This window comes from Amaranthus tricolor, chromosome 1, assembly GCF_026212465.1.
Source record: "Amaranthus tricolor cultivar Red isolate AtriRed21 chromosome 1, ASM2621246v1, whole genome shotgun sequence".
Classification (NCBI taxonomy): Eukaryota; Viridiplantae; Streptophyta; class Magnoliopsida; order Caryophyllales; family Amaranthaceae; genus Amaranthus; species Amaranthus tricolor.
The window spans coordinates 15200954-15217676 of record NC_080047.1 but is presented as its reverse complement, the minus strand read 5'-3'; the positions used below and the strand labels follow the sequence as shown (position 1 = coordinate 15217676).

Here is a 16723-nt window from a genome sequence, read left to right as displayed (position 1 = left end):
CAACACATTAGCAAGGTTTGTTTCTCAAAAGAACCAACTTATCCAGGCATAGGAAACATACACATAGGATAGAGAATTAACAAGCTCTTGCAAATCATCAGGTGAAAAACCCACTTCATCCAGCAGAACACGGTAGTGGGTAGGCCTGGTCGTACCCTGCAACACAATCAATACCAGTCAATGTTAGCATTACATATTCATCGTACTGACGTCAACTGAGAACATGCTAAAGCTACTGCAACTGCTTAAAAAAGTCTTCTACCACTCCTAATGTAGACAAAGGATTACAGAAATGAACAATGAAGCCTACACTACACGACTAAAGAAGACAACAAATATTCCTAAAAGGCAAGTATGTGTTGTACTTACAATCATTCCTGCATGTGCACACATATAGAAATCATATGTCCTTGGATGACATACACTGTTATCAACTACAGTACCTGCACGACACAAAAGGAGTAACATTATAAAATTGATAGCAGTAGACTACACAGCATCAGCATGTACACCAATAATACAGTATATACCTGGAGGAACATTTTCAGGAGCGCCCGGCTGGAAAAACTTTGTGTGGTGATTTTTCTGAGCAACAATCACCACAAACTTTGGGTTCCATTTCTCATCAAGGAATTTGCAGGACTGCATATTAAAGAATTTACAAATATTGAGTTGCTTTTAGATTAGCAAAAGACCAACAATAGGAAGTATGCTTAGTTATGAGAAAACCTCAATGATCTTGTCCAGCTCAATGTTCAGAACTTGATTGAACTGTGACTCGCTGACACCATCTCTACATTGATCAAGAAGAGAATAAGGAACAAAGTGCAGATATAATTCAGGGTAGGAACAACCTTCCATAACCCAATTCCGTTAAAAGGCCCTACCTTGAATGTCTAGGGGTAAAGGTAACTTACACAAGTCAAAATAAAACTCATACCTAAATATTATAATGTGTTCAGGCTTTCTCTTTCCTGAGCTCATGTAAAAATCAAGCAGACTTTCCCTGATAGAATAAGAAGACCAATTACTAAAATGTCAGGAATAATCACACAACTTTTGTGCCGATAGCACACAAATGAACACTCCAATACCTCATTATTCCTTCGTCTTCGGTATCAGATACGGGTTTGAACAGGTTGTCGATCATCTCAACTTTTGGAGATTGAGTCCTCACCGACGCTCTGTATCGTGAAATCAGGGGCCACTGCCTAGAGCTCACAACCTACAGAGCAAGCAGAATCAATAAGTAAAATGCTTTCTTGAGGGAGGGGATGAAGAGAAATCTACAGAAAGATACATACAGCAGCAATTGATGGCACATCAGAGTGTCCTGGTGATCCATGAGATACATCCATACCAAGAATGATTGTGGGAACCTTTGATATCAGCGGGATTGAAGGATTATGCTCCACAACCAACATTGAGTTGAGACCGCCAAGCTATACACAAAAAAAATATGAGATGCCACACACTTCTAATGAGAGCATAAAGAATTCCCCAAACATCTCGTTAAGCCTCACCTTGGCATTGATCTTCAAAAGAACATTAGTCAGATACTGATCATTAACCCGAGTGGGAGCCATGCATTGAGTCACAATTCCAAAGTCAGCAAGATTCTTTTTCTTCCAGGGGCCTACAAATCAAGTAGACATCTATAGCAAACACAAAACCTCAATTATGGATCTCAATTAATGCAGGTTAAAACAAAAAAATACCATAGAGGTCAGAGTTCTTTCTCTCTGGAAGAAGGCATAGAAGAAACTTAGGAGCACCAGGGAGTTTGGATTGTACATCCTCAAACATTTTCTCCACCCGTACAAGTGGTGGTGCACGTCGGTTTTGAGGGTTCTCTTCAAAGACATCAAAAGGTGGCTCAATCCCCTAAAATGCATTTTCAGGTGAGTGTGATTCCAATTAATCAACTAAAATGAAACTTAAAAACATTATGATCTGACACTTACAATGCCTTTCATCTCAGCACATTTGATCAGATCCCTCACGAGATTCCTAGTATCACAACGAGCAGAGAAATTTACAACTGCCCAGCGCTCTATCTTGGCAGGTTCCACAAGTTTCTGCAAAAGCACATATTATGAGGAACGGAACATAGCAAGCATCAAACTTCAACTGTACTAATGTCAGAAGCACACCTTGTTGTTAAAATTCCAACGTCCATTACGTGGAAAGAACTCATCCCCGTTTCCTGCTTTCAACTGAAACCAAGTTAAAATAAGCAATTGTAAGAATTACTTTTTTGCTCAAAGCTCCAAAGATTCTGACGAAAAAACTCTAATTCTCAGTGGTAGGCATGAAAATTAAGTAATATCAACAAGAGAGCATGAGACACTGGAGACAAACATTTAAACCAGAAAATCACCTTAGGAGCTTGAAGAACGCGCCCATTAATTTGCGTGAATGAACTACTTATAGAGATACCACAAGATCGGAGCAACGGCTCGGCATCATAATTACTAACCTTCAAAGCCTGCATCAAGAAGGAGAAAACCAACTCAATAGCCAATCAAAGCATTTTCATAAAACTTCTATGACAAGAAATAAATGTAATCATAAGTATTGTGGCACCTACATGAGACAAAACACTCATTCTCTCTTGAGGCTTTTGTCTAGATTTCTCCACAAGTGATGCACGCTGAAGAGTAGATAAAGATTTTGTGTACCTCTGAAGTGACACAAGTGAACACAGCTGCAAAATAAAGTTGCAACAAATGGACAAATAAAAGTTACTACAACAAAATCAGATGAAACTTGGTGCACCACAATATTCAAATTCACCTCCAGTGGGAAGTAAGTTGGTCGCTTAGGCTTGCCAACATTGATGCACGGTAGATCAGCAGAGTAGCGCAACTCTATGTTGCGATGATTGACAAAGTAATCATAAACAGTGACTTCTGATTCAGCTTCACCATTATCATTACCTTTTTGCTTCAATGAAAACCTTCATTGAATGAACAAGAAGGGGACTCCATTAAATTGCTACAATCAATTGTTGTGAACAGAAGACAAGATTAATAAGAGAAACAGGTAAACATACGTCTGATCTCTGCACGGCTTTTCACTAATCCCAGATATCTTGAATTCTTGGTTGGAAGTTGTAGTCTTTATCCTCAAATTCTTCAACATTCTTTTCGCCTGTAGCATATTCACATATTCACAGTTAAAATTAAAAGGAGATTCTCATACCAAAAAAACTCAATAGCAAAATTAAGTGAAGCAAAGTTTACCTTAGTCCAATCAATTGAGAACGGATCTCTAACATTCTGGTTAGCAATCAAGAAATCCACAACAGGTCCTGGCTGGATAATCATAGTAGTGGACACATCTGTTCAACATCAAGTCAGTATAAGCACCTGCATAGACAAAAAAAAAAAAAAAAAAGGAAGTGAAACTGTTCATAAAAAAGCTCAGAATTAACCCCAATTACCTATGTTCAGAGACAATCCTGATTGAGTTCCTCGAAAGCTAGAGTGGAACCCTCGACACCCAAGGACACCACCCCCTACATCTGCGAAGTTTTTAGGATCATTGTGGAAAAATGATTGTCGAACTAGCAAACAGCCTCTGCAAGTAGCAAAAAAAACTAAGATAACAAGTGATGACAAACACAAGTCAACATTTCATGGATCAAGTGACAAATCATTACTGTTTAGCAGCATGTTGTCTCAAGATGATATCAAGCACTCGCAAGGCTTCCATACTATTCTCATTTTCCTGGCCACGTATCACATTTGCTATGGCCTGCATAGGAATCTTGGCAGCAAAACTAAGTTCAACTTTGAAGGTTTTTGAGTGGTACGGGCGTCGTACTCTCTTTCGATCACCCTCATTTGGATCATCACGCCCTTCAGGACTTGCGTTACCATTATTATTCCTACAGAGAACAAAATGGCATCAACCATTAGTAACAGAATCCAACTTCAACAATAAATAAATAGAGAAGCTGTGGCAATTTATTATACATTACCTAGCTGAAGTGACTTCATCCAGAACAACAGTAAACTCCAGCTTATTTCCTGGCAGTGCTCCGACAGTAAACAAACTCTTTTCACCATCATAAGCAAAGCTCTTGCCGGACAGCTCCGTGTCATATGTTTCCTGAACCCTGTCAAGCACTTTTCTGCCTACACCCTTAGCTTCTACAGGGCGACCATCCTCATACATGAGGTTGACCTGTGCATGTTATGTAGCAGTATCAGCTATATTTACAATGGTAACATTTTAAGAGACACCAAAAGGGAATAGAAACATACACTGTAGTGAAAGAAGTGACCGTCCACATTAGACACACTGACTTTAAAATGATTACTGAGCAACTGTATCTTTTGTCCTTTAGTACCAAGACCACGTCTAGCAATAGGAAGACGTTTCTTCTTTGGCGGATCTTCTGCTTTAATGGGAACAACGTCTGGGGGAATTTCAGCTGGAGGGGGTGGAGGTGGAGGCAAGGCTTCAGCCGATCCGTTTTCATCATGGGAATCCATACTCTTCTACAGGTTTTAGCCAACACAAAGCAAGGTGAATAATAAAGTAACAAAAAATGTTTGATATCAAGAACAAATTTCATCAGCCGTCAATTACAAAAGAAAACACAGCCCATGGGGAATAATTCGAAAAATCAAGAGTTCTCTCCATAAAAGGAACAGAGATCATTTGCATTTCAACAAGGGCAAATGTTAATGAAAATAGTTGAACTCCAAAAGCAAAAAAAATCAATAGACAGCCAATTTCACCACAGGAAGAACATCATCCAAATACTCAGAAACAAGCTATAATCACCATGACAGAAGAAAGAGCTACAATCACATTATCTCAGAAACTACATACTTAAAGAATGGGTGCATATAACTTTGCCACTGAAACTAAGTTCATAAAGCAGGCACAGGTGTAATCAGAAAAGAAACCCAACCAATGCGAAACCACGCATTTAGACCCTATAATTTCCCCTCAAATACTAAGGTTCCAAAATAAGTATGAACATTCTAACACTTCAATCTCACATGCATGAACATACACACACAAATAATTCCTTGGTTTATGACAACACCCATATACATCAACATACAAGGAACGAAACCATCCAAGGAAATGTTCACTCACCCTCTCCAACAGACAATTTCAATTAAACAACCAAATACACTACAAGCAGACCCTATTCATTCCCATAAAGCATAACAAAAAACAAATCACAACATGCAGAAATAAAACTATGAAATTAAAGTATTAGAGCCCTTAGAAATAATTGAAACCCAAAAACAAAGCAGTCTAAGATCTAAACTGAAGTCAACCAACCAAATCAACAAAAGCTTATACAGCACAAATCTCTACTCCTAACATGCAAAGCCATAGAAGAAGGTATTATGAAAATTAATACCAACACTCGAATGACGTTGATGATTCCGAACCTTCTCCGGCTCTCTAACAATTCAAGCCCCTCAAAAATGCAATAATAATGAAGACAGTACGTCACTAGATGGGGGGTTTTGTGGTCCAATACTCACTACTCATATACGAAGTAGTAATAATTTAAATTAAATCACTAAAGTACAAACAAAACGGAAAAGTAGAAAAAAAACAGAAACCCATAAAGAAAATTTCAAAATCAACTACTGCATTGTACTAAATTATACTAAAAAAAAACTATATCAAATGAAAAACAAGTAAAAATGAAAGAAAGTTACGAAACAGATGAAGATCGATGAGTACAGACCTAAAAGAGGAGTGACGCTATGGATGGTACTCACACAGCAGAGAGGGAGAGTGGGAGCGAATGGAATGAGTGCTGACAGAACCCTAGGAAAGTTAAATAAAGATTTTCCTTAAACTAAGAAGAGTTGGAATTTGTTATTGTGCACGGACTTTAAATTACCCCTCACTTTTAAGTTCCCACTTTTTTTTGGGTGTTTTATTGTTGTTTTTATAAGGATTTTTATGATTATATTACAAATTTAAATAAAAAAAGCTTTTAGAAAAACTTTATTCATCTTTATTTTAATATTTAAATAATACATGTACCTAGAGGTGTTCAAAAAAATCCGATTTGCAAAACCCGATTTGGATTATCCGATATCCGATTTAAATTAACCCGGTTTGTCAAAATTGGGTATTCGGGTCGGATCCGAATATCGATTTTAGTAAAACCGGGTACCCGATATCCGTTTTTGTATATATTTTTTAAAAAAAAATAAAATTAAAATGCTTATTCTTAATATATGATATAATTAATATATTATAATCATTTAACCCTAAAAAACAATTAAATGTATTAAAATTCAAAGTAATGTGTTAAATTATATTCTATTATTGTCCTTAAATAATATTTCAAACGGCGTATTTCAAAATATATTTATATTTTGCCTAATTTAGCTCCAATTTTAAAAAAACAAAATTATATTCTTAAAAAAAATCATGTTTTCGACCCGGTATATAAAAAATAAGGAAAAAAATGTTAAAATAAATAAAGAAAAAAAACACAATTTTTAGGAAACAATCAAAACCGGGTCGGATCCAAGTCACAATTTTAGGTACCCGGATTTTCGGATCCGGGTCGACCCGGGTACCCCGATTTTGAACACCCCTAATGGTAATCGCATATATTTCACTAACTTCATTTTAATTATATTTATTATTATCCCCACATGTTTCCCACTTTATAATAATATTTTTCATTTGTAGTGGTCCCCATATTTTTTTTCACTAAATTTCTTTTATATTTTTTTAATGTTTATTGCTTTTACTCTTTTTTCCATCAAATTTAGAAGGTGTTTGATAAACGGTTGATAGCTGATTTGACCAGTTGATTTTATTAACTGGTTTGACCAACTGATTATGAACCCACTGCTATGAGCAGCTTGTTCAAAAACAGCTTATTCATATTAATAAGTTGTTTCAACCAGTTAGTTTACCAAACACTAACATTAGTTGATTTGACCACCCAACCCTTCATTTATATCAAAATAAGCAAAAATTGTTCAATAAGCTAATTCAATAAAATATTATATCCACTTTCTTAAAAATTCTATTTTCTTAATTCCGGTGAACATTCAACTTCATTAACGAATGAAGGGAGTACTAAACAGTCTCTTTGTTCCTTTAAAATTGTCCCTACTTTTTGAGAATTAAGAAAAAAATATATTTTAGATAATAAATAACCATAAACACTTAAAAATATTAAAATAAAATTAGAAGTAAAAACATGTGGATCAAAACTATTAAAATAATATTTTAATTAAAATGTAATAATTGATATAAAAAGTCTGATCCGTTTGATCCGACTCATCGATCTGCTGACTGCATTTTTAATGGTGGGTCAATTTATAAAAAAAAATGTACCGGTTCGGGTAGCACATATTATTTGGGTACTCTAGCAGATATGATCAACCACCCCTAAAGCAAGCTGATAATCCCTCAAAAGTCCGACCTCTTCATTTCATACTTTCATCATTTGTTGCGCAGTCCAAATTCGTTTAATCCATATTTTTCCACAAAATTCTTAACTTTGCTATAGTAAAAGAAATTTTGTTGCAAAAGCTTATTATGCTATAACCTAACATAATAAAATTATGCACGAAAATTAAAAGAAAAACACAACACAATTATTCAACTATCTGGATAAATCGAGTCGACACATTTTGGGTATCCGAAAAGCGGGGTATCCGATTATGAACACCCCTACAACCTTACAAGTGTTTGATTGTATAAATAATGATTGTATTAGGTATAACCTTTTTGATATGAATTTATACTCCCATCGTTATTGGGGTGTTTGGCACGTATTTGGCTTTTATGTTAGATTCATAGTTTTTTTTTTGGCTTTTAACTTGTTGGTTGGTCAAATAGTTAAAAAAAAGTGTTTGGTAAGTGACTTTTAAGCTAGCTGAAAAGCTGACTTTTAAACCAAAATAAAAAAGCTACTCTAGTTCACTTTTTTGTTGGCTTTTGGCTTGCTAACTACTTATTATTTAATAAGCAGTCAATAGCCGGTACCTAAATTTAAACATCTCCATAAACAATTGTATTTTTCAGCTAGCGTAAAAGCTAACTAAAACAACAAATACTTTTAATTGGTCAAATAAACAAACTAAAAAACAACAATTAAAAGCCCACAACCAAGTGCCAAACCCTTCCTCTTGTTTTCTCTCAATGAAAATTTCAAAAAGTTATCTCTATTATGAATCTTTTCATATTTTATCATATTTTTAGACAATAATAACATCATTTACCTAACAACTTTTACTATAAGGGCATTATATATTTACATTTTAACCCCTAAAATTAAGTACAAATAACCCATACAGCTGCTTGTAATATAATATTTATACCCATATTTCTATTAAACATAAATTTTTTTATAAAAAAATAACATTTACATGGCGCTAAAAATTAAATATGTAATCAGCTAATTCAATAACTTCAACTAAAAATGTCCCTAATTAATAAATAATTTACTTTTTTGAATTATCAAACATATCAGTTTTAAATTAGTTAAATAGAAATATTATAATAATATTGTATATATATAACTTAATTTTTAAACTAAAAAATAATTAATTATATGTTTTTGATGATTTACCGTGTAACACTCCACAATTAAGATTAATTTTAAAAACACATTATAAAAACATAAATCAAATCTTAATCATGGGATATTTACCGCACATCTATTTCTATGAATATGATTTCTAATAAAATTAATTTTAAAGATGAACCTCACTTCTCAACCCCAATCAATTATCATCAAATTGTAAAATAATTACGATTCAAAAAGATTTAAGAAAATAATGTATAATTGAGTGGAAAATCAATTTGTACAGATAACATCACATAGGTTAATTATTAATTGATATTTAATAATGACAATTAGATTTTTTAATTATTAATTTAAAAGAACAAGAACGCTGGTAAGTTATATATCTTAATAATCATCCATGAGCACACAATCATGAAATCAAATATACATTACAAATCTCATAATTGTTTCCAATAAGTATTTATATTTCAAAATATTCATTTGTAATATTTGGCGGCAACAAAAATTAATTTCATAAATATTTCTCCCTCAAAATTAACGCATTTTATTTTGTCACTAAAATAATATAATTTATAATTAGTATTAACAAAATAATAAAAGATATAACATAATTTAAATAATAAATTTATAGAATGTAATAATTAAACAAAATTATACATCTCAATATATTACCACTTAACACATAATATTAACAGGATAACCCTAATTAAAAGAACATTAATAATTACCTTCTGAAACAAACCTAAAATAATATTTTAGGTATATCTCAAATTGTCTTCGTCTACGAATCCAACGTTTGGTGTGAAATTATTGTTTACAAATTCCAAGATGAAAATGGCTAAAAAAATAGAAAAAGAGGTTTAGGTAGAGAAAAGTCACCCAAAAAAAAAGTTAAATTACTGTCCAATAATTTATACAAATATAGAAACAGAGGAAAGAGTCATGGTAGAGAAATGTGGGAAGTAGTTATTATTAGTAAGTGGAAGGTTTGGGGAGAGAAAAGTCACGTAAAACCTAAGTTTGATTTATTTAATAGCAAAAAATAAATAAATAAATAAATAAATAATTTTTTATTTATTGTTATTTTATTTTTTTATTATTTTATTGAATTCATTAATTAAAGTTTTTTAAAAAATAATGTTACCTACACTCTTACTGAATAACAAAATTGGTTAAGGAAGAGCTGTAGGAATTTAGATGCATTATGCGGAATTTCAAAAAACATATTTCTTTACACCTAAAACAAGATCTCATGAACATATTAATATATAAAAAGTATGTATAAGAATCATATCCTCGATGTGTGAATTCCACATAGTACGATCGAGTATGTAATGTCACCAAATAAGATTAGATTATCAAGTGTCGTTCCTCTAGTATTGGTCCACAAGCACCAATTGAATCACCACGTATGCTAGTACAGAATAAGAAATACTAATACTCTTATTACTTTTAAGGTGGAGATAATACAGAGAAATACTACACAAGCTTATGTAAATAATGAGTAAAGTGCATCTATTTATACACAAATGCAACACTCTTTACATACCCATTTGACGGTTACATATAACATTTATATGTAATAATCAAAATGAATAAATTTTGTGTTTTAATTCCCAATCAAAACATATCATCAATTCATATTAATAACTCCTATGCTAAATAGTCCACAGAGCATCTTATTCAATTGATACTGTTTTATCCAATCGGTAACTTATATATGTGACCTCATAGAACCCGATAATAATAGCAGTATACTAATCTAATTAATATACAGATCAAAGTTGGTTTTTAGCAAAACACTATGGCCACCTAATATAATCGAATGTATTAATCTTCATATTATATCCTATTTATATTTTAGTAGTTACACTTGATAATTACGACACTTATTTCCTTCAATCTCCTACTTGTCCTAAAACACGTGTGTAACTTTAAATTCCTTAAGTCACTTAATGTCAAATTTTGATAGCATAATGACGAATCACATCACATATACTAATGTTCAAATTTATTTCTTGAAATTAGAGCATGAACTGTTGAAACAAATGATTAACTCTTTAATCCATTTGAGCACGACCATGCATTTTTAGTTTTACTCTTCAAGAGGCGAAAGACACCAATCCAAATAATAGGAGGACTTATCTAGTCTTGTATAACCAAAACTCCCACTTAATTTTTAGCAATTCTGAGCAATCCCTTTATTACCTCCTTTGACGGCACGGCGTTTGAGAATGTCAAGAAAATACTAATCATTATTTGAGAATAATGTTATACTCATGTCAAGGGAATCCAATAAATATAACAATGAAATCCTCCATAAAATTTTGAAGAATATCAAGTAGGTCTGTCCAATATGTATCACCACACATATCCATGTAAATAACTAAACATCTCTATGTTCCTATAGCTCATGAAATCGCGCTATCAATTAACTTACAAACTAGTCTTTTTGAAAATCATTTATGTCCAAATTAATGATTTAGACTAGGGACAAAAAGTATTTTAAATAACTTGAGTTCATTTATAGGGTTTCATTCATCAAATCACGTATTTGATAAACCTATTGAACATTATTAAATACTTTGGACATTTTATTTAACACCAAACCATAATTAAATAAGAACATTCATATTTATTGATAAACATAAACAAACATAACCAAATGTCTTTACATTTGTGACTAAATTTAAGAAAATAGTACATAATTAAAGCCACTCCCCCATATGTTTCAACCCTAAAGTCCTAGTATGACTCAGATGCTTAGGTTGAGGTAAAGGTTTAGTTAACGGATTAGTAATATTGTCATACGTACGAATTTCACAAATAATCACATCGTTTCGATGAAAAATCTCGCGAATGATATGAAACATCCTGAGAACGTGTTTGGATTTTGAATGTGATCTTGGTTCCTTGCTTTGAGCAATGGCACCTTAACTATCACAATGCAAGACAATCCCATTTTCAGTTTTACTCCTAGATCTGAAATGAATTTCTTCATCCATACTGCTTCCTTTGCTGCATCGCTTGCAGTAATATATTCAGCCTCTGCCGTAGAATCAGCTATTGTGCTTTGCTTTGAACTTTTCCAGCTTACAGTCTCTCTATTCAAACAAAAGATGAAACCAGATTGAGATCGGAAGTCATCATTGTCTGTTTGGAAACTCGCATCAGTATAAACTTCAACCCTTAGTTCACTTTCTCCTCCATAGACTAAGAAATGATCCTTAGTTCTTCTCAAGTACTTTAGGATATTCTTAGCTGCATTCTAGTGTGTATCACCTGCATTTGATTGATATCTGCTACACATACTCAAAGCATATGAAACCTCCGGCCGAGTGCAAATCATGGCATACATAATGGACCTTATTACTGAAGCATAAGTTACACTACTCATTCGCTTAATCTCATCAATGTCTAAAGGACATTGAGTCTTTCTTAGAGACAAACCATGTTGCATGGGGAGAAAACCTCTTTTGGAGTTTTCCATTTTGAACCTTGTAAGAACCTTATCAGTATAAGTTCTTTGACTAAGTCCAATCAATCATTTAGACCTATCTCTATAGATCTTGATCCCCAAAATGTACTCAGCTTCTCTAAGGTCTTTCAAAGAAAAACAATTATTTAGCCATTCTTTGACTGAGTCAAGCATGGGAATATCGTTTCCTATGAGTAATATGTCATCAACATATAAAACAAAGAAGACAATACTACTCCCACTAAACTTCTTGTAAACACAAGGTTCATCTTCATTTTTGAGAAAACCAAACATTTTGATTGCCTCATCAAAACAAAGATTCCAACTCCGAGATGCTTGCTTCAATCCATAAATGGATTTTTTAAGCTTGCATACTTTCTTAGGATTTTATGGATCATGAAAACCTTCTGGTTGTGTCATATACACATCCTCTTCCAAGAAAACATTCAAGAAAGCAGTTTTTACATCCATTTGCCAAATCTCATAATCATAAAAGGCGACAATCGCTAAGAGTATTCGAATGGATTTAAGCATTGCTACTGGTGAAAAGGTTTCATCATAGTCAATACCATGAACTTGTTTGTAACCCTTTTCCACTAACCTTACTTTGAACACACTAATGTTTCCATCTTTGTCTGTTTTCAATTTGAAAATCCATTTGCAACAAATAGGTTTTACCTCATTAGGCATATCAACCAAGTTCCATACTTAATTTTCAGACATAGATTTCATTTTAGAATTCACGGCTCCAAGCCACTTATCAGAGTTTTGACTTGTCAAGGCATTATTATAGCTAGTAGGTTCTTCACGTTCTAAAATCACAATTTCAGAACTTTCAGTCAACCTGAAATCCACATACTTCTTAGATGGAACTCTTGGTCTACTAGACCTACGGGGAGCAGCAACAGGAGAAATATTCTTCTCAACAATTTGAGAATTTTCGCACGAGCTAGATTTGAGTGAAGCAGTAGGAGGAAGTGTTGGAATCACTTCTTCCAGCACAGAGTCATGCATAGGAAGAGTATCATGCATTTGATGCATTTCCTTAACCATAGGCAATGGCAAAAGTACTTTTGCTTCTAACGTAGGGTGATCCATATCCATTTGTTGCGCATCTCGAATTTCTTTGAGAAATATATTACTCCCACTTACCTTCTTGGAAATGAAATCTTTTTCCAAGAATGTACCATCCTTAGCAACAAACAATTTGTTCTCATGACGGCTATAGAAGTAATAGCCCTGTGTTTCTTTAGGATAACCTATGAAGAAATATTTGTCTGCTTTGGGAGCGAGTTTGTCTGTTTATAAACGTTTTACGTAAGCTTTGCAACCCCAAACACATAGAAAAGAAAGACTAGGAACTTTTCCTCTCCATAACTCAAATGGAGTCTTATCTACTACCTTGAACGGAGTCCTGTTTAGTGTAAAAATAGCAGTTTCAAGAGCATATCCCCAGAAGGATACTGGAAGGTTATCAAGACTCATCATAGATCGTATCATATCTAATAGAGTTCGATTTCTCCTCTCAAACACACCATTCAATTGTGGTGTTCCAGGTGGAGTTCGTTGTGAGAGAAGCCCACAACTTTTCAAATGATCAATAAAATCTTGGCTCAAATATTCACCACCACGATCTGATCGTAATGCTTTTATTGTCTTACCAAGTTGGTTCTCAACTTCTTGTTGGAACTCTTTGAACATTTCAAATGATTCCGACTTATGTTTCATAAATAAATATAACCATATCTACTTAAATCATTAGTGAAGGTTATGAAGTAATTGTAACCACCTCTAGCTTTTGTACTCATAGGTCCACATACATCTGTATGTATTAGGCCTAAGAGTTCACTTGCTCTTTCACCTTTTCCGGTAAAGGCTGATCTTGTGATTTTTCCCATCAAACAAGATTCACATTCTGAATGCGATTTGAGTTGATATGGCCTAAACAACAATGCCATAAATAGGTTTGATTATTATCATTTGTCCGACGTTTCTTGCTTTTTATGTTAAGGATATTATTTTCTTTATTAAGTAAATATAATCCGTTAGAACTATTAGCACTGGCATAAAACATATCATTTAAACAAATAGAGAAACAACCATTCTTTATTGTAAATGAATATCCTTCCTTATCCAACTCATGAATAGAAATGATGTTTTTATTAATACTAGGAACATAATAACATTTATTTAGTACTAACATTAATCTAGAAGGTGGACCTTTAAGTTCCAACTGCTACAGCTGATTCTTTTGCACCGCTCGCAACACGCAATTCTACCTCTCCTTTTGCCAATTTCCTACTCCTTGTAAGTCCCTGCACATTTGTACAAATGTGAGAACCACAACCAGTATCAAATACCCATGAAGTAGTACTTGCATAATTAACTTCTATAACATAGATACCTGAAGTAGAAGCACCAGTCTTCTTATCATTCAAGTACTTGGGGCAATTCCTCTTCCAGTGACCGATCTTGTCACAATAGAAGCATTTGCTATTCGCAACTACCTTTGGCTTTGCAACAACTTTTGGCTTATCAGAAGCTTTGGAAACAACAACTTGTCTTCCCTTTTGTTGCTTCTTCTTGCCAGCCCCAGCTTTCTTAAACCTTTTTACCTTTTGAATCATGAGAACTTCCTTCTTAGGCTCAACTTGGATATTTTGCTCGGCGGTAATGAGCATCCCACGTAACTCAACAAGATTTTTCTCAACTCCATTCATGTGAAAGTTCAACCTAAAGTTCAAACCCACCATGAAGAGAGTGCAGTAGGATGTCAGTAGCCAACTCTTGGCTATAAGGAAAGCCTAGTCTTTCATGTTTTCAAAATGACCAATCATCTTGACGACATGTTCTCCCACTGGCTTCTCCGCCTCTAACTCACACTCAAGAATAGCCTTATGAGTCTCATACCTCTTGACTCTAGCTTGCAATCAAAACATGATTTTCAATTGCTGGATGATATTGTAAGCATCCATTTTCTCAAACCTCTTTTGAAGGCTTGAGTCCATGGAAGCTGACATAAGACAAGTAAAAATTACCGATCTATCAGAGATAGCTTTATGAGTTGCTTTCTCCTCATCCGTAGAATTAGCAGTTAAGGTTGGGACAGGGGTTTTGAAAACATCCTCTCTTCCTTCGAACCTTAGAACAATTCTTAAGTTCCTTTCCCAATCAAGGAAATTTTTCTCGTTCAGTTTATCCTTCTCAAGGATTGAACGCAAATTGATAAGTAAAGTGTTGTTACTAGACATGATATCTACAATAAAAAGGCATGCAAACTTCAATATGTTTATTAAAATATAGCTTTAATTTATTCTAAATAATTTTAAAATTAATAAAAGCCATAAAACATATTTTTTATTTGTCCCTTATGAAGTAAGTGATTCCAAGATCCTAGTTAAAATAATCATAAGCGGACTTGGGCCCTACTCTTAATATTATTTTATCAAGGTAAGTAAACTCTTTTACTAATTACAACTCTTGTAATTCTTGGTTGATAGGTGATAACACTATCTACATCCTATCCTTTGCTTCAAAACCCAAAATCCTTTTGATAATTTTGTTGAGCATAACCAAATAAACATGTAAAATTTTCAAATTTACTCTACGTCTTTCTAAATCAATTAGCAACACCCTACTTGGGCAGAACCTATCACTAATGATAAAGGCTTTTATAGATGTTTTATTTTGAAAAAGCATAACTCAATATTATTTAGGGACCTATATTCTATGTTGGTTTATTTAAAAATAAACACGTAAATAAATAAACAACATAAACATATAGCAAAGCATATTAAAAGCAAATAATAAAATGCAGATAATAAATGTGATCCTAGTATGACCCCTAAAAAAAACATAAAGACTATTCTTTTAGGCTCCATTCTTCTCACATCATGAATCTCCATTCTTCGTCTTCTTGGACCTTGTCTTCTTGAATATTACAAGTATTTTTTTTTAAAATTACAATTAAAATAATAAATTACAAAAAAACAAACGACATACACGTCATATTAAAATTACGACAGAATAACCGATACACAGATCGTAAACCTTTATTCGAATATTTGGGCCATACTAGTCACCGCAAGATATAATATCAAATATTATAAAACAAATAATTTATAATAATATCACCGTAATAAAATAAAAACACATGCTTTTATAAAATTAAAACATGAACAACTTAATAGTATTAATCATATTAATAAGATTAAAGTAATAACTTAATAAATAAAAATGCAATCAATAAAATTAAAAGCATTAATCATTGAATTTAATTAATCACATTAATAAAATTAAAACATAAGAATCTTACTTAATTGGTCAAAGTTCCCAATTCAATGACCAAATTAAAACAGAAAATTTAAACCATCATAATTATTTTATTAAATTACTAATTAAAAGTGGAAATTAATTCAAAATTAATTGATTTATAATTGCATTGGATTAATTATGAGAGAATATAAAAAAAAAAATTAAAAAAAAAACCCAGACTCGCCCAGCAGGCCCGCGACCCATCCCCTTCCCCTTCTACTTTCCCCTTTCCTTGCTTGAAACAGTAGAAGCCTTCCATGGCTGCCACCAAAAGCAACATCCACAAAGACCATCGGAAAAGACCCAAGACGGTCCCTGACCACACGCCAACGACCCAAACCATGCCAGCTACCGTGGCTTGAGCCATCGAGCCGCCAAAGTGG

The 16723-nt window shown here is 33.3% G+C and overlaps 1 protein-coding gene across 3 annotated transcripts in view; it reads right to left on the bottom strand.

Moving 5' to 3' along the window:
- LOC130805538 (protein argonaute 4B-like) overlaps positions 1-16723 on the bottom strand; it is a 33629-nt gene that overhangs the window by 635 nt on the left and 16271 nt on the right. Inside the window, exons 1-21 of one of the 3 annotated variants that reach the window (XM_057670317.1) lie at positions 5729-5901; positions 4272-4508; positions 3986-4191; positions 3665-3892; positions 3446-3582; positions 3246-3343; positions 3056-3153; positions 2797-2959; positions 2591-2707; positions 2381-2488; positions 2154-2216; positions 1965-2078; positions 1719-1884; positions 1524-1636; positions 1305-1442; positions 1095-1225; positions 941-1006; positions 730-793; positions 531-642; positions 370-443; positions 62-156 (exon numbers count right to left, since the gene is read on the bottom strand). In XM_057670317.1, coding sequence (XP_057526300.1) covers positions 62-156; positions 370-443; positions 531-642; positions 730-793; positions 941-1006; positions 1095-1225; positions 1305-1442; positions 1524-1636; positions 1719-1884; positions 1965-2078; positions 2154-2216; positions 2381-2488; positions 2591-2707; positions 2797-2959; positions 3056-3153; positions 3246-3343; positions 3446-3582; positions 3665-3892; positions 3986-4191; positions 4272-4502 — 2522 coding nt within the window. In that variant the 5' untranslated portion in view covers positions 4503-4508; positions 5729-5901. Of the gene's footprint in view, positions 1-61; positions 157-369; positions 444-530; positions 643-729; positions 794-940; positions 1007-1094; positions 1226-1304; positions 1443-1523; positions 1637-1718; positions 1885-1964; positions 2079-2153; positions 2217-2380; positions 2489-2590; positions 2708-2796; positions 2960-3055; positions 3154-3245; positions 3344-3445; positions 3583-3664; positions 3893-3985; positions 4192-4271; positions 4509-5392; positions 5600-5728; positions 5902-16723 lie in introns of those variants that run through there. The other 2 variants (XM_057670320.1, XM_057670324.1) reach the window with 2 other exon arrangements.